The 18,769-nt window shown below is 31.1% G+C and overlaps 1 protein-coding gene across 1 annotated transcript in view; it reads right to left on the bottom strand.

The window, feature by feature from the left end:
• The window catches only part of LOC145283529 (uncharacterized), an 89,125-nt gene extending 71,338 nt beyond the window's left edge, over positions 1-17,787 (bottom strand). Inside the window, exons 1-2 of the mRNA XM_080132395.1 lie at positions 17,733-17,787; positions 3,386-3,491 (exon numbers count right to left, since the gene is read on the bottom strand). Of these exons, the coding sequence (XP_079988521.1) occupies positions 3,386-3,474 (89 nt within the window). The 5' untranslated portion in view covers positions 3,475-3,491; positions 17,733-17,787. The remainder of the gene's footprint in view (positions 1-3,385; positions 3,492-17,732) is intronic.
• Positions 17,788-18,769: the final 982 nt, after the last annotated feature.

Raw genomic sequence — 18,769 nt, 5'->3', positions numbered from 1 at the left:
ACAAAATGAGGTCGTGTGTATCTTTAATTTAGGTGACTTTTACATGCTATTTTCGCAATATTTTTTGGCCTACGTGGGTTTCTTTGGCTTTTCCGTATAAAAAAAGTGAAACTGAAAGCAAATTTGTGTTTTTGGCCTTTCATGCCAAGACGCCCCGAAAGCAATATGGTTTGATCAATGCTAAAAAAAAAAAAAAACATCTGTCATATCAGACAATTGCTATTCATTTGGACACTCCCCTTTTTAGGGAGCTGTTTTCTGACTTAAATGGCGGGGGAAAACAAACAAATACACAGAAACTGGCTTGTGAAAAGTTACGTGATGTTTGACCTCATTAAATTCACGCACCTGTCATTTAACTTTTTAATCATTAAATTAAAACAGTTTTCATTTCCTCTCCTATCGTGGCCGAGCGGGTAAGATGTCAGGTTTTTTCCCTTTCTTTCCCACCTTCACGTCAAGGCTTCAGGTTCGAGCCCACCTTCCTACCAAAATTTTTTTTTTTTTTTTTTTTAATGAACACCTCCAAAACACCCAGGCAACACAGGGCACTCCTGCTAGTCTATCTATATAAAAGCGAAAATGTGTGTATGTATGTGTGTTCGCTTTTTATGTATGTCTACAAAAGGCTTTTTTGGCCGTGATTCTCGGTTGGCTTGCTCCTTAAAACTTTTTATATGCTGTCTAAATAATATCTACGACTAAGGAACTCGGGTCGCAGCTACCATTAATTTACCCGACTTTTACAAGCTATTTTCGAGATATTTTTTGATCGCCGCGTAGCGGGAAAAAAAGAAACTGGCTTCCAGCGCAAAACTAGGTCAAACATCACATGACTTAACGTTCTCGCACCTGTTAATTTCACTTTATAAACATCAACTTAACACTTATCAATTCATCTATTCCCATGGTCGAGATGGTTAGGTCGTAGTTTTTTTTTTTTCCATTTCCTTTCCACCTCTGCGTCAAAGGTTCGGGGTTTAAGCCTACCTTTCTACTAAAACTTTTTTTTTTTCTTTTACACCTCCAAACACCCGGCCAACGGTTTTGTTTTTTTTTAGAAGGGTTGTTTTGATCTAACCCCCCCCCCCCAACACACCCCCAAACACCCGGGCAGTTTGGAAAATTTTGCAGCTCTAAACCAATCTGGGTGAGTTTTAGCAGATCTGAGATGAGGTGACTTTAACCAATGCCTTGAAAGACATCTATTAATGGACACTCTTTGGGAGTGCTTTATCACACACTCAGGAAATAAGTTATACCAACAATTAGTCTATATTATTTTTATCTTAGTGTGACGATGAAGGTGATCATAGGATTACAGCTAAATTTAATTTTCTTTTTATAATAACTTCTTGAAGACGGATTTGATGATCAATTCAAACTCCAAGCTTATTTTGGATACAAGTACTCTTATCTTTCATGTTATAGTTATTTTTCAGTAGAACATTGAAAGGAAAATAATTTTAAACAAAAAAAAATAGGAATAATAACACGTGTTGCAGGAAACTTTTATATTCAATTTACAACACAAACGTTAAGGGGAGATAATTATAAGAACACTAGAATTTACAGAACTCCATAAATATATCTGGAAAATGTCCACAATGCATCACTAATTTCCTCTTGAAAAGTCAACTGAAAGCATCCTAATATCAGATCTGTATTTTATAAATTGAGCACCATAATATTTATTGTATAATTTCCTAAGTTGTCCCTTTTCCACACACCCACTAACATGCTACCTTGGTATTTATTAATGACAAGAATAGGTCAAAGTCTCAATAGACTTCAACATTTTGCAAGTTTTTCTTGGCTTGAATCCGCAGGTTTTGGTGTGAATCATCAGCTGGTTTGTGGTGAGGTAAAGAGCATGCAGATACCAGCACATTTTCTATTGTAATGGTCATATATTAAGAGTTCTACAAATCTTGTCAAGTTCATGTGAAATTCGATTTTCTGTTAGGAAAATAAAGGGAAATACAAAATTATTTGCAGAAGTAATTTTTTTGGATTATGTGGAGGACTGCAAAAAATCTGAAATCTGGTTCAAATCAGTAACCAAATAACTTATGAAATATCCAATTTTGATAGGTTGAAATCAAATTTCAATAAGCAATCAGAAAGGGTTGCACCGGGACACAAGCACTAATTACTACTCCCTATTAAAACAACCACTCAAAAGGCCGCTCTAAGATTCAATCCACTACAAACCTTTGTCAGTTGTTTCCATAACAATGCAGAAAATTAATATTAACTGCTTACGGGTCAATTATGCATGCCAGATGCAACGAGAAACAACTCATTCACACACAAGTTCACACATCTATTACATATAGGGCAAGCAAATATCTATCTTCAGACAAAACTTGAAAAATATACAAAAAAAAAACCAACAGAGCGAATATTTTGATTGCAGTAATATCTAACTTAAAAGATTCATTAATGGGGGGGGGGCTCATATACACATATCTTTTAGCATTATTATGATATCCATTTTCCCCATCACTAACTAAAGAGAAGTAACTGATTTTTTTTTCTTTCTTTTAAAGAGTTATTTCCCTTTCGTCGACTCGAGTTGTGTGTCCAGAGAAAGGAATGGGTTGGACAAATTAGGAGGGGACAACAGGTACATTGCCCTTTTGCAGCAGAAAATGCAGAGTAGCCCTGCTAGTATACTATATAAAACACAGGCATACAACACCTCACATACAAACGCCTACTAAGATAGCTGAAATGTACACATCTGCTCAACTCATTTCTTTGTTACTATGCGTTAAGTGGATGGGGGGGAAAAAAAAGGGGGGTTAAAGCATTTCAGTCTCATTCACTATCTGGCATTTCTCAGAGATATTAGAATAAATTGCCCTTATATAGTCAGTGACACTTGTTACTGTATGTATATTCTTCACTGTCAGAGACTTGTTAATCACAAGCTTTCAAAAAAAAAAAAAAAAAAAAAAAAAAAAAAATCTAAGTTTTGCATAGGCATCTCCACTGAGGGTATCCCGAAAATGTTTTTTTTTTTTTTTTTTTTTTCAAACAAAGAGATGGCCTAAGAACTTTATTTCCTACGAAGTTAGTTCCAACAGCCACCGTTATCCTATTTAGGTTCATAATTTATTAAAATTGCGATTTTACAGTAGAATAAGAATTGAAAATAAAGAAAATTAAGTAAAAGAATAACATAAAATGTGTATTAAAGAAAAAAGTAAGACTTCCGTTGAATAATAAAAGGGAGATACCTAAGAGTTAAACTTGCTAAATATTTCTAGCATTTAAATTTAGTTTTTCACAAGTTTCTTAAACTTATTAAAAACGTTTTTAAAATAGTAATAAAAAGGAGATAAAATTAAGTCACAAGAAAAAAATCTTTCATACACACCTTCCGACGAGACAAGCTTTTGTGAGGAGAGGGAAAATGACTCCATCTTTCCCATCTCTCTTGATCACAATAATATTCCCATAATGCATTTTTCCATGTGCTGAAACTAAAAGTTAGAAGAAAAATACAAAATAAATGTTAGTGCAAAGAATCCAGCAAGGTAGCAGATTCCTCATGATGACAATATTCTAGTTTTAAAAACAATTTACAGAAAATTAGAAAGTTTTCTTGGAGAAAAACTTCAGTTCGTTAAAACTGAATGTTACAAAAGTTTAAAAAATGATTAAAAAAATTCAAATAACTTTTTACTTTTTAAATTGCAATCATAATTAAAACTTTAAAAAAATTTTGGAGACACGCTTTTTGTTTCATCTGCTAAGCATGTTAATATAAAGCCACCATTCATCCATGCATGGGAGTATTGTTGCTATACCGTGTTAACACACCAAACACTAATGTTTCCTGCTTGGACAGTGAAAAAAAAGTCATTAACCTAATGACTCACATTGTACCAAGCTTCAGCTCGTCCTTTCGCTACAACATTGTTGCATTCATGTTACAAGTACTTCTACAAAATGTGCTCCAACAAATTTACCGCACATGTATCCCTCTTAATATAAATATACCCTGACTAGTAGCAAAATCCCATCCCTTCACTGGTGAAATCTCTATATACCAGAAAACTGCTCTAAAAGCTTTTTTCCACACCCTTTGAAATTTCCTATCTGCTCCTTCAGCTTTACCAACATACAGAAATGTAACGTGAATATCTTGCTCCACTGTTCTTTACTTGAGATGTCCTCTAATCTAGGTAGCCCCTCCGCCTTGCCTTGTTTGGGTTATTTATATATAAAAAAAAAATTTTTTTTTGAAAGGTGGGTAAATATAAAACAAGTTTTAACATTAACCTGCAGAAATAAAGACATTAGATGAATAAAATTAACGTGAATATGCATCCACTTAACAGAGTGCAAATCTGACAAAAAGTAAACTATTCTTAAACACAAATTATTAGAGTTCATCCAATTTTTAATTAATATTCAAGTTCTTGCCTTTTTCTTTCACAGTGGTGGGCACCCACATCGACAATTAGATGAATTATTTCGATTACATTTCTCATATTTGATGATATATTTGCACTTTCACCGATTTAACTCAAGATCTTCAAACACATGGTGTTGAATTTTCAAACCAGAAAGAAATTTCAAACTGAATTCTTTTTCATCATTAATGACTGAATGTGTTAATTCATAGTTATCACTTGTAAGAATTTAACATTCAACCTCCAGAAAACTGCCAATTAGAGCTGATTGTTACTCGACAAGAGATGTGACATGCTTTTTAGTTTGTGATTTATAAGCTTTTTCCTGTTGCACAAATCAAATATAAAAAAACATTACTAAGATTGTTAATTTCGAAATCGAATGCATAATTGATTTGGAAAATATTATGAGATGGCCATGCCTAAAAAGAGGAAAATCATAGTTATAATAGCGAGCCACCAATCAAGACAAGTTGGTATTCTGATCAATTTCAACTGGGTCACCCAAGGAGAGTATGATGTTAAAAAAGACTCGAGTCAACCAATATTAGATGTGTGCTCACAGTAACGGGATTTATAAATGATCAGTTTACATGAATGCAATCTTGCTACGAGATCATGACCAAATCTCCGATAACTCAACTGCTTGCAAACTTCCAATTTTTTAATGACATTTTAAACATTATTCAATGACGTACGGAATGCAAGTTTTAAAGATAATTTTGAAAAACGAAAGTTTGAGCAAAATTAATACATAGTAACGTCTAAGTTTTGTAAAAAAAAAAAAAAAAAAAAAAAAAGCGACTAACTGTATACAAAGGAGTAAAACAGAATTCCTCGAAAGCACTACTCAATGTCCACGCCTCCCCAATAGGTTTTGGGGGTCAGGGATGTCTAGGCAGTTTTGTTAACAGGATTAGAGGGGGGGTGGGGGTGATTTGAATTTATCCCTGAACTTGTTTCATCTGCTCGAAGTGCTGAATAATTATAGGGAAGTCATGAACTTTTGCTAAATGTGACAATCCTGTAGAAAATAATGAAATGTGGTTTCAGGTTTTTTGTTGGGTTGTAATAAAACACGCATACGATATAGCAGCTTTTTATTATAAGTTATTGAAAGTTTATGCACTTTATGGGTGACACGTTTGAAATTACGCGGAGGAATAAAAACATTCCCAAGCAACAAAAAAGAAAATATTACTAAATTAAAAAAATACATTTGACAAATAAACCTCAAACTGCATTGTTATTTGTGCACCAGGTCAACTTTAAAAGACAGGGTTTTTTTTCTTTCATTAGATTTTCTGTTTACTTGAAACTAAAAAAAACTCATAACTAGTTTTGCTCATGAGAGTCCGTTTAATTTTCATTTTTTATCTACAGACTTAAAATTTGGTATATAGGTTATTCAGACATGTGAAAAACTTTTTAATCAGTTTGCATCAGGAAAAAAGGGCTGTTAAGGGGCCAAAATTGAAAAATTGGTACTTAGGAATTATCGGATTTTTATCTGTTTGTCAACTGTTTCACGAGGTTTGAAAACATGGCAAGCTGGTGTAATGATTATTGTATTAGACTCATTGTCTAAGTTTTGGTTTCAATCTCAGCTCAATTATTTTTTTTTTCTTACAAAAAGTGAACTGTTTAGAAAAGACAATATTCGCATGCACATATATAATTTATGCGTATTTAATGACCGGGCAAATTACTTTTTTGAAAAGTTCAAAAGAAAAAGGTTTTAAATAAATATAAATTTTATTTATCACTAAAAAACTAAATAGTTTATGCTGTGCATGTTGACAGAATTTAACACATTTAAAAGCAAAAAATGAAAATGTTAAAAAACGTACTAGTCGGTAACATATGAATAAAAATTAAAACATACAATAAAAATATTTCGGTACAAAAATACAATTTAAGACCCAAAAATACATGTTAAGCAAAATTCAGACTATAATCAAGCGAAATAGATAAAATATTTTTACAATCCCTATGCTATAACTGAATAGAATCTTTAAAAATAAAATCCTACTATTGATATTTCGAAGTATTAGGTTAGTGCAAAAACAATATCGTTTTCTCACGTGCTACTTTTTATATATGACTTCTTAATTAATACATTGATATCTATATATATAAAAGGCAAAATGTGTGTGAACATTTCGTGTATGTCTTGCAAAGGCTTCTTTCGCACACGCTCCAGAGGTCGTTACTATCGCTTAGAACTTTATATACCCCCTATATATAATATCTATGATTTGGCAACGCGTGTAGTGTCTAGATTTACTTACAGCGACTTTTACAAAATTATTGTTATTTTGGCTTCTCGCATGTTAATTCGGCTTTTTTGTATAAAAAGCGAAACTAATTCAAAGCTAACACGGTGTTCTCAGCATCGCGCCAGAAACGTCCACAAGCAATCAGCTTTGATCAATGTGGGGCTAAACTCCTTATATCAAACAATTGCTAATCCCCTTTCATTTGGGGAGCCGGTTTCCCCCCCACCATCATCTTGGGGAAGCAAAAACTGACCCGCATTGAAACAAAGTAAACAAACCCCAAAAAGCTGTCCCGCATTAAATAAAATACTGCTACGTCATCTCGTAACGCTCCCACGATGACCTCATTTAGCAGCTATCTGTCAATCAAACCTCTTTCACTCACTTTATAAGCCTTATTTAATATAATAAATTACTCTTATACCTGGCCTAGACGGTTAAGTGGTTGGCGTTTGTTTCACCTCCGCGTCAAGGCTTCCAGGTTCAATCTCGCCTCCCGACCAAAACTTTTTCTTTTTTTTCTTTTACATCTTTAAACACTCGGGCAACGTTTTTTTTACTTCGCTTATTCTTTAGATTACATCCCCCCCCCTCCCTCCTATACACACAGCGTTTTTTTCTTTGCTGTTTTTTGTTTGGGTTTTGGTTTCTCCGATTACCCCCGCCCCCATACACACACCCGGGCAATGCCGGGTACACCAAGCTAGTATGTATATATATATATATATATATATATAGGGCTGGAACACACCCGTGATTACATTTAGAATTATTTACAGATATTTCCACCGCTCAGGAAACATGTAACCAAAATGGACTAAGAAAATGCATTCTGAACACATTTTAAATATTTTACATTTTGAATAATTTCTGAAGAGGACGCTATACAGAACGTCAGAAACGCGTAAAAAACTATTTCAATGATTTAAAAACATTATTATAATGATCTAAATATGATACCTTTTTTAAAATGAAAAATCAAAACATGGAATAAAATAATGTTAAAAACTATATAGCAATTGTTGGTGACCTTTCTTATTTAAATATAGATTTTTCTCTCGGAATCTCAACCAATTCATATATATATATATATATATATATATATATATATATATATACATACACACACACACACACAAGCATTTCAGGGTGTTTAGAGGTGTATGTTGAGAAAAAACAGTGGTAGTAGGAAGTCAGGCTCGAACCAATACCACAAAGGAGGGAAAAAACGTGACGTCTTTGCTGTTACAACCACCACCAAACCAGAAGTAACATGGGTTTAAATTAAGGCTAGACGATCGAAAAGGGGATGACTTTCGAAAATATCGGCAAAAAAAGTGACTCCTCCCTGTAGAAAAGGGCCCAGTTGAGGGTGAAGAAATTGATGTTTTTAGCCAATTTTTCATCTGAAGGGTCGAGCTCTAAACGATACTGATCTTGCGAAAATCCGTTGCCTCTGTTGAAAGTTTTAGGCAGACATGCAAACATATATACATTTATATATTGGTAGCTCAAATTTTTGACCCAAACTCATTAAAAAGCTTGCCCTATCTCTGAATACCCTTTATGTAAAATTTCAAATGTTTAGACCAGAAATTGTCTGAGTAATTTGGTAGAGACCGCAGAGGGCAATTTTTTAAAAAACTTTGACCCCTATTATGACCCCTTAACATTTGTTTTGGGCTTAAATCAAGTAATTAAGTTAGATCCATATCCAAGGAACCTATATCTAAAATTTCAAGTGTTTATACCCAAAATTGGTGGAGGAGTTTGGTAGAGTTCTCAAAGGACAAATCATTGAACTTTGACCCCTTAATAGCCAAATTTCTGGCTGAAAACGGATTAAAGATTTTCCCCAAATCTCAGTACCCTGTATATGATATTTCGAGTCTGTAGACTGAAAATTGACAGAGTTATTGCATAGGGAAATGTACACAGATGGACACAGACAGACACTCACTTTTATAGATATAGCCATGTTATATCATTTTGAAGTGCGTTTTTCGCTCTGTCGAATCTAGTTATTCGTTACTGTTCTCAATCTCTTCATTTTTTTTTTTTTGCAAGCTTTTGACAGATAAGATTCAAATCTGTACAATTTTCTTGTTCCAGTTTAAACTAGGCCGAAAAGCTGCCGAGACAGCTTGTGATATCAATGATGCGTTTAGCCCAGGAACCACTAACGAATGTGTTACATAATGGTGATTCAAGAAATTTCACAATAGTGATGAGAGCCTCGAAGACAGACGTGTCCGGTTTCATCTTGATAATGAGCATTTAAAAACCTTAATTGAATCTGATCCTCGCAAAACCACAAGAAGATGCTGGTGAACTCGAGGTCGACCACTCAGTCATTCACCATTTAAAGCAAATAGGGAAGTCAAAAAAGTTGGATAAATGGGTACCGCATGAATTGAACAAAAAATATCGTTTTGAGGTGTCTTCTACGCTCCTTCTGTGCAACAAAAATGATCCATTTCTCAAGCGGATTGTGACGTGTGATGAGAAGTGGATCCTCTACAACAACCGGCGATGTTCAGCACAGTGGTTGAATAGATGTATCAAAATTTTGAGGGAATTTTTGACACCCTTCACACAAAACTGCGAATAAAATATAAAAAACTCATAATTTCTCTTTTTAAAGTGGGTTTATTTTCTTATTGGAATATACTTCCAAAATAAACTATTAAAGTTGTTTAAAAAATAATAGAAATATTATTTTTTTTACAAAACAGTGTTTATAAGTGCCAGCACATCTTCATGCAGCCATTTTTTCTTACGTAATGAAATCAATTGAATTTTACGAGTTAAATATTTTTCAATTTTTAAACTTTAAAAATCTATCAAAATTTTTCTATTGGTTCAATTTTTACAATATTTTCAGAGTCAATGTGAAATTTTATGCTCTTTCCAATAAATCAAATATATTTTGGACAAACGTTTTTTTTTAAAATTCACCCCCCCCCCATTTTGAAATGCCTATTAAAATTTTAATAATTCATGTACCAAAGTTTTATATATCACAAATTGAAGATAAAAGATCATTAATACATTGTAATTTAAAACATTTTGGAAATTTATCTGTAAAATCCAAAGTGTAAAACCATTTTTTTTTTTTAAATAACAAAAAAAAACACGTTGAATTTTTTTTTTTTTAGTGGAAGCTTATGTTATGCTTAGAATGTCAAGTAAATATGGGATGCTTACAACAATTTTTTCTATTTCATAAAATGTTTTTTTTTTTAGATATAAAAAAAAATTCAGTCGATAAAGAAGTATTAAAATATATCAATCAAAAACTCATGTATTTCATTAAAAGAATAAAAAAAAATTAAAAAAATCGGTTAACTGATTTTTTTGTTTAACAATAAAAACTTCTAAGTGAATAATTTCCGTTTTTTAAGTACGGAGGACCGAAATACTAAATTTAGTTTACAGTACGCATTAAAGACATAATTTATGCCCCCTTCTATGCTCCGCATTATAAAGGCGAATAAAACCAGACTTGTCTCCCTTTATTTGAACAGTTAAAAAAAAAAAAAAAAAAAAAAAAAAAAAAGTTTGTGTTTTTAATCCTTGTTTAAAAATGTATTTTATTTAAAAAGGACATGGAATATAAGTATAAATATGGATAAATTCTTAACAATGAACAATTGAACTACTCATCGAATACTAGTTTTTATAGGTAAGTATTTTTTTGGAATTTTTATATATTTTTTATTATTGAAGGAGGTAAAATTTCTTTTTTTTTTTTTAAGGAAAACGGATTTAAAAAAAAATATTGCATAATTTTCTATTAAACCTATTATTTTTTTCAATTTTGGTCTTTGCTCCTTTAATTTAAAAAAAAAAGCTCCGAAAGACAGTAAGTCTAAATATACCGTTGTTTACCGCAAATTTTTAATGACGATTTCTGACACTGCTAGTGGTTGAATGCCGGAGAAGCCCTACAACACTTCCCAAGGCCGAAATTGCACACACACAAAAAAAAAAAAGGTTATGATGACTATTTGGTGGTCTGCAGCCCGTCTCATCCATCACAGCTTCTTGAATCCGAGCGAAACGATTACGGCTGAGAAGTACTAGGTGTGACAGAATTTTTTAGGAATTTTAGATCCCCCCAACACAAAACTGCAAATAAAATAAAAAAACTTGTAATTTCTCTTTTTAAAGTGGGTTGTTTATTTTCTTTATGGAATATACTTCCAAAATAAACTATTAAAGTTGTTTAAAAAATAAATATTTTTTTATTTTTCAAAAAAACAGTGCTTACAAAGTGCCTGCACGCGTTCATGCAGCCATTTTTTTTACGTGATCAAATCAATTTAATTTTGAGTTAAATTTCTTTTCAATTTTTAAACTTTAAAAATCTATCAAAATTTTTCTTATGGTTCAACTTTTACGATATTTTCGGTTCAATGGGAAATTTTATGCTCTTTCCAATAAACCAAATATTCTAGGCAAAGGTTTTTTTTTTTTTTAAAAATCCCCCTCCCCATTTTGAAATGTCTATTAAAAGTAAAATAATTTTCTCACCTCAAATTTATATATCAAAAATTGAAGATAATAAATAAAATTAGCTAATTTAAAAAAAAAAAAGTTATTTGCAAATTTACCTGTAAAGTCCAAAGTTTTTTTTTAAACTATGTTGAATTTTTTTTTTAAGTGAAACCCTATAATCTTGTTATATTGTCCAGAAAATTTTGTACAATTATGACAATTTTTTCTATTTCATTCGATGTTTAAAAAAAAGAAAAATTCACTCCATGAAGAAATAAAATATATTAAATCAAAAACTCATGTATTTCTTAGAGAGGAAAAAAATAAATAAAATCCGATTGCTTTTTTTAAAACGGCAAAAACTGATAAGTAAAATGTGATCATTTTTTAGCTACGGTGGCGCATTTTTCTTCATGCACAAGGCTTGACGGCTCAGGCGTATATGTTGTTTTTAAGTTTTATAATCCTTTTATCCATCCGTATTTCAAAACAGGAAGAAACACCGACTAACTAACACAGGTTAATGCTTACATAATGGCGGTCTTTTCAAATAGTTGTATAAAAAATTATTTTATTTAAAAAAATACATGGAATATATAATATAAAGATGGACAAATTCTCATAAATGAAGAATGGAAGCATCCATTGATTAGTATTTTATATAGCCAAGTGATTTTTTTTATTTATATATATATTTATTATATTTAGATTAAGTTAAAATTTGTTGAATTTCGTGAAATCTTATAAAAAAAAAAAAAATAAAAAAAACATTAAAAAAATAAAAAATATTGTATATTTTTCGATAAAACCTTTTATTTCAAAGTTTGGTCTTTTCTTCTTTTATTGAGAAAAAAAAAAAGGGGGGGGTAAATTACATTATTCATATTGTTATAAGCTCCAAAAGGTAGCGAATCTAAATAATCACTCCTTTTTTAATCCAGACTTCTTACACTCCTAGAGGAGTACTGCAGAAAAATTGACGAACTACGCCAGAAGTTCCAACATGTGCTTGAGATTGATCAATATAAATGGACCAATTCTCCATGACAACGCTCGACCGCATGTTGCTCAACTGGCCCTACAGAAGCTGAACAAGTTGGGCTAAGAGACTGCCTCATCTGCCATATTCACTGGAGTGGACCTGGACCTCTCACCCACCGATTATCACTTTTTCAAGTATCTTGACGTCCTGCACGAAAAATGCTTCAAAAGCCGAGATGATGCTGAAAAAACGGCCTTCAATGACTTCATCGCTTCCAGAACTCTAGATTTCTATGCTAATGGGATAAATAAATTTGTTTCTCGTTGGCAAAAATGTGTCGATTCTAAATGGTTCTTATTTTGATTAATAAAGTTTATTATGAAAGGAGTTATAATCTTTTGAAGTTGAGCGTCAAAAAATGACATTTTTGCCCCAACCTAATATGTAAATTTAGAGGGGAATTTTAAGTTTTCATTCGCTCTCGAGATAATGGATACTCAACAGTAAATGTGCATGGAGAGTGAAGCAAAGGTTGTGATATTCCAACCGCACAATTGCACGAGTTTAGTGCAAAATAAAGTCGAGGACGACTGGAACAATATGCTGGTATAAACAAAGACTGATATTATTTTCTAGTTTTCCTTTTTATGAGATTATTAATTCATGGAGGGTAAGTTCATTCTCAATGGTATTAATAACAACTTCGAGAGAACTCAAAACCGACAGGTTACACCAACAGCACACGCTTGTTAAAATACCATGACACTTTATATAGGAATAGGGATAAATTGTACAAAGTGACTAAGCTAATAAAAGGATTCAAGGGTCTAAAGTATAAGTGACCATTGAAGAGAAGAGGTGGAAGGGGTACTCATTCACTTTCCTTTTCTCGATACTTACTAGGATCTATACTTTACTTTTGGGAGTATACGATCAAGAAGTTGGTCCTGGAATCAGAACTCTGCATACTACAGAGGAGGGGGAGATAGGTGTAATTCAAGTAATGGCATTTCTAAACACTTGATTCATGTTATGAGGTGATATATTTTATGTATGGATGGTACTTGTGTACTTTTGCGACCGTGCTAGAATATTATTTTGAAAGCCATTCTTAACATTAGGGAGGGGAGAGTGTTTTGTAACTATTCTGTTTCCACCTAACAATTTATATAAAAAAAAAAAAAAAAAAAACTAAAAATAACGCGGTGGCAAAAGTGCATAAGCAATCAATTACCAAGTTTTATCCCCGTAAGGAAACGCCAGGCTAGATAGAATACATAGAACTCCATGCATTCTATCCTGACGAGACACAGAAGATTCTGTTAGTTTAACTGCCATAAATTTTTTTCATAATTGGTATAAAAAAATAAAACGCCAAAAACAATTCCCATAAACACCGTATGTATCTTTACATGGTTATGAAATCAATACTACAATGAAATTAGATAATTCCTATTTCAGTTATGTAAATTTAAAATCAACTACGTTGCATTATTATTCTTAAACATATTTTCAAATATAATTTTAGTAAAAAAAAAAATCATACGATACAAAATTGAGACTAACCAGAAAAAAATAGTCACCCTCTTTATAAACAACTTCAGAAAGGGCCAGCTAAGAACGAACAATAACCGATACTACACTTTGATACTAGCTCTTCGATCAGCCATCCTCAAGCTCACAGAATCGATGTCATTTCGGGCTTCATTTAGATCCCACGGTCAACAGTCAGAAATACTACTAAACGGGACTTTGATTTTTAAATTTTAAGTTTTAAATAAGATATACAAATGTTCATATAAATTTCATAACTTTGGGTGCTTTGCTTAACAAATACAAAAGAAAATATCGTACACCAAAAATCATGTAAATTGATCAAGTAATTTTATTTTTATAAAGAAAATCATTTTCAAGCGAATTTGAATTTGTTTAATGTCTTCATGTTGACAGTGGCTTTCTAAATTCCAAAAGTTTGAATTATTTGAAGTTATTTTTTACTCCTTCAAACTTACCAAAATAGCGTCGCAACCGTCGCATAACGCATGTCTTAATGACATAAAATTTGATTTTCTTATAAAAAAAAATAAATCTACTTTATAAATTTATCTGATTTTTGATGTATGATATTTTCTATTATTGGTACGTACATCAGATTTTTCTTTATTTTTGTTTTAATGGGGTGAGGGTGGGGGCTTTCTGAGAAAGCCTTTCTCGGATTTAGGTGCGCATTCATCGGACTTTTTTCCCAGCTTTGCATTTGAAAATTAATTCAAAATAAAGTCATATCGAAAATTTTGTTTTCCTGTATTTTATTTTATTTCAATAAAACTGAGCAATTGAAAATAAATTTTTTAAATTACAATGTGTATCAAAGTTACATATAAGCGAGAAACAGACACGACATTTTAGTTTAATATAGAAGTGTTCTTTTCTAAGCAAAAAAATTGGATATTTTCAAATATCGCGTCAAAATTAATTATAATTTGATTTTTTTTTTTTTTTTGCAACTAATGTCAATCATAAAATCGAATATAATGGTTAGTATATATATATATATATATATATATATATATATATATGACCATTTTTGGAGTAGGTTTATTTTGAGATTTACGGCACTTCTGCAGTTTACAGACTGCTATTTTTAACATAGGATTTTCTAATTAAATTTTTACGATCTTTTGTTTGTTAAATTCAGTAAAAGTGCAGAACTGCAGAATAGTTACAGCTTCTTCGCTCCACACATGGGTTTCTAAATAACATTTCAGCAAGGTCTGATCTGCAGAAGTACCGATTTTCATCCATATAAGAGATTTTAGTTTTTCTTTAACAAGTTCACAAGTTTGATTAAAAGGAAGCGATGTCCAAAAATGTATAATAATATAAGTATGAAAACTTAAAAGCAAATGCAACTTTTCAAAGCTAAGCAATTGATAAATTATGAGGGCAGAGTAAAGACAACGTAAGGGTGCTAATGCACTTCCGCGCTATTTTTTAATCGTATTTCCAAGTTTTTTTTTTATTCAATTGTAAAGTTAAAGTACAGAATAGGTACAAAACACTCCCCTCCCCATGTTAAGAATGGGTTTTTAAATAATAACATTATTTCAGCACGGATCAATAAGTCACCACCAGTACCAACGTTAGTTTTTAATCCGGGGGATATCGGTGTGACCGAGGGAAACACCGAATTGGGACAAGAATAAAAACTACTAAAAGGGGAAGTGTTGTATCAAATACTATATTTTACTTCTAGCCAAAGAAAGCCAAGTGAGGATATATCCCTCGGAGGGAAAAAAACTTCTAGCCCTAAATATAAAGAGGCAATCCGAGATGTTAAAAAAAAAGGGGGGGGGGCAAATATTACCGAAAGCAAGATACATTACTCTTCTACCTACAATGGATAAAATTTTTATCTTAAAGGGTTTATTTACTTTTATAAACAGAAGTAATGCAGAGTAAAAATGCTGGTTTCGTTACAGGCATTTGAACCCTCGATAATCGTTCAAAAATCGAAAATTAAAAAATACCGGTAGAACATTACATTTTCGGGCGATTGATTACATTTACTGGATAGGTTTTTAATTCATATAAAGTGAATACCTATTTTGAATTCAGAGAGAGAGAGAGAGAGAGAGAGAGAGAAGAGAAAAAATCTCCACGTAATCATACCGATTAAAAAAAAATCGTTGGGAGCAAAAAGCAACATTTTACCGAATTTCTCTTACACGGTTATTCAGATTTTAATTTGTCAAAATTAAAAATCCTAATTTAAATGGTGTTTTAAAAAAATAGGAATCCATTGTATTTTTGTGTTACTATCAGGAATATATCAATGTTTGTGTTTGATTTGTAGTATTTTGTGAATGGCGTACGATTTTCATCAAGACAAAAAAATAATTGATGACACCATTTTAATTTGTTCGAATTATAAGAAAAAAAAATTACTTAACATTAACGAACGTTTATGAACGCAATTTGAACCGTTTATTTGAAAGGCGCCAAAAATTGAGCGATCAATATTGACGTGTCTATTTTTTTTTTTTTTTTTTTTTTATTATTATTTAAATAGACCAGTTATCAGATTAAAGTAATATATTGTTTTACCTTTTGGTATATATTGCAGTTTTCAGCTTTAAAATGTCTGCCACTGAAGCAAGCATTAACCAAATAGCTTTTTATAATAATTCGTTATAAAACTATGACTAATTTGGTTATAGAAATATTTTAAAAGCGGGCATTTTAAACAGCTTCATTATGTCACTTTTAATTTAATTTCGGAAGGAGGAAATAATTTTAAGAAAAAAATCACTTTTTTATTATTAATGAAACTAAGTATTTTAAATGATATGCTTTTAAAAAAAGTTTAAAAACGCTTGCAATATAAATTTAAAAAATAAACAAACAAAAAAAAAAAACGGTCTAATTTTCTACAAAAAAAGCGGGGGAAAAGTGACCTAGTAGTATTACTATTACAAACAGTCAGTGCGAGAAAAAGGAAGGCGCTAATTTCAAACTGTGACCTAAAAATCAATGATGCATGGGTAGATTTATTAAAAAAGCAAAAAAAACTCCAAAATCAAATAAGTTATCATGAAACCTATATATTAGATATTAAACAGAAACGATCTTATATTTAAATAAAAATAGAAAGATTAAACAAAGGGAAGACGCTTGGCCCTGCAAAGATGCTTTCCCCCCTCTACATCCGGGAAACTAATTCGGGAGTAAACAGAAACTTTATTTTGTAAATACAGGATATTAAAAACAGGTTTAATAGTTTTAAAAGAACTTTTAAATTAAAAACATTTTAAATAAATTTTAAAATTTTCACAGCAGTATTTTATTCGCGTTAATTTCATAAATATTAAATGAAAAAAATTGTGGTATTCAAATATTTACATGCAAGGCCTATCCATGAAATTATCTAGTATACATTTATAGTCATTTATACAATATATGGAAAATATAATAAAAATAAGATTAAAACAATTTAAAAAAAAACAAAACGGTATTTTTTTAGGTCAAGTCGGGGTTTCCGTTGAGTAATTCATTTTTAAAAGAAACTTGTAGAAGTTTAAATGGGTAATAATAGATTGGAGAACAGTAAATGAGTAATAATAGCTTGAATAACAGTAAAATGAAGTAAAATTTATAGAAAAGAAATGTAGCAAAAATATATATAAAGAGTAAACAAACTCGATAAATTTAAGTTTAGAAAACATTTAAGCATATTGTAAAAATTTATAAATTAAAATCATTTGGATAAAAAATGCAGTTTATAAAAAATTAACAATGAGAATAAAGTTATTTCCCCCCAAAATTAATATTTGTTGATAGACATTAATTTAACGAAAAAATTAGTTTGAACTTGGAACAAAGAGTTAAAGACAAAGAATAAAAAAAAAAAAACTTTTTAATGCATGCATATAAATTTTTTTCTCCGATTGCTATTAAAAAAACATTTTTTGTTTTTTTATTTTATTTTATAAAATATTAAAAAATAGGGGGGGGGGGATTTAATTAAATTAACGAATTACTTACCTGGGAAAGCTCCGCGCGTTCAATACACTATGATTATTATTTTTGAAAATTTTAAGTAACAGAGTATATTTGAATCCTTGCACGATAAAAAAAAATAGTTCTTACTATTATCACAATTAATAACAAAATATTCACATGATTTTTGAAAGTTAAGACTATTATTATAATTTTCTAATCGTTTTTAGTCCTTTTTTTAGTACTTTTATAGTTAATTAGTCGATGAAATACTTATTTAACGAGTAAGAATATTTATAAGCAATGTATGATAAATAGTGCGAGTAATTTCAAAAAATTGCTTCTTCGATTTTGATTGGTTCTTTTTTAAATTTGTACGTTGTGTTCGTGCGCGTCGAAAGATTTTCTAGCCCACATGGTTTTAAGAGAGTGAGTATAGTAGTATTTCACTGATCGAGATAATTAAATAAATCCGTATTTATAAACAAAACATCACAGAAGTCAATTAACAGACATTCATATTTATGCTGGTGTTATAGCGATTTGAGTTGAAAAAAGAATAATGGCATTTATATTTGCCGCTTAAGTTGTTTTGTTTTGTTTTTTTTTAACAAGATTGTTATTGTTTTGTAGTGAGCGCGTTTTTGAAAATATTGCTAATGGTGTAAACAAAAAACATAACATTTTTCTCTCGCAATTTGGAATTGTCGTAGGAAGCCATCCTCCCAGACATTACCTTCTTCTGGGGGAGATTAATTAATTATTGCCGGATACCTCTATCGCGGAATGCCGACGGGTTAGATTGCGATAAATTTTGCACCCCTCCCCCTCATCATAACTGACATCATGTCTAGATAAATAAATAAAACAGCTTAACTTAAGGCGTAATTATTTTTAATGAGACGGTGATATTTTTATTATTTAATCTGCTCGACTCGACAATATTAATCTTTTTCACCTTGAGGATATCCGAATCAATGCAAATTAATTGTATCATTATATTGGGTAAAAGCTGATGTTTAATTTGAAAATGTACTTAGAAATAAAGGTGCTTGAACGGCCCGTGCCATTTTTCAGATAGG

This window comes from Euprymna scolopes, chromosome 8, assembly GCF_053919585.1.
Source record: "Euprymna scolopes isolate OS-2025 chromosome 8, ASM5391958v1, whole genome shotgun sequence".
In the NCBI taxonomy this organism is placed as follows: Eukaryota; Metazoa; Mollusca; class Cephalopoda; order Sepiida; family Sepiolidae; genus Euprymna; species Euprymna scolopes.
This window is presented reverse-complemented; position numbering and strand designations above follow the sequence as displayed.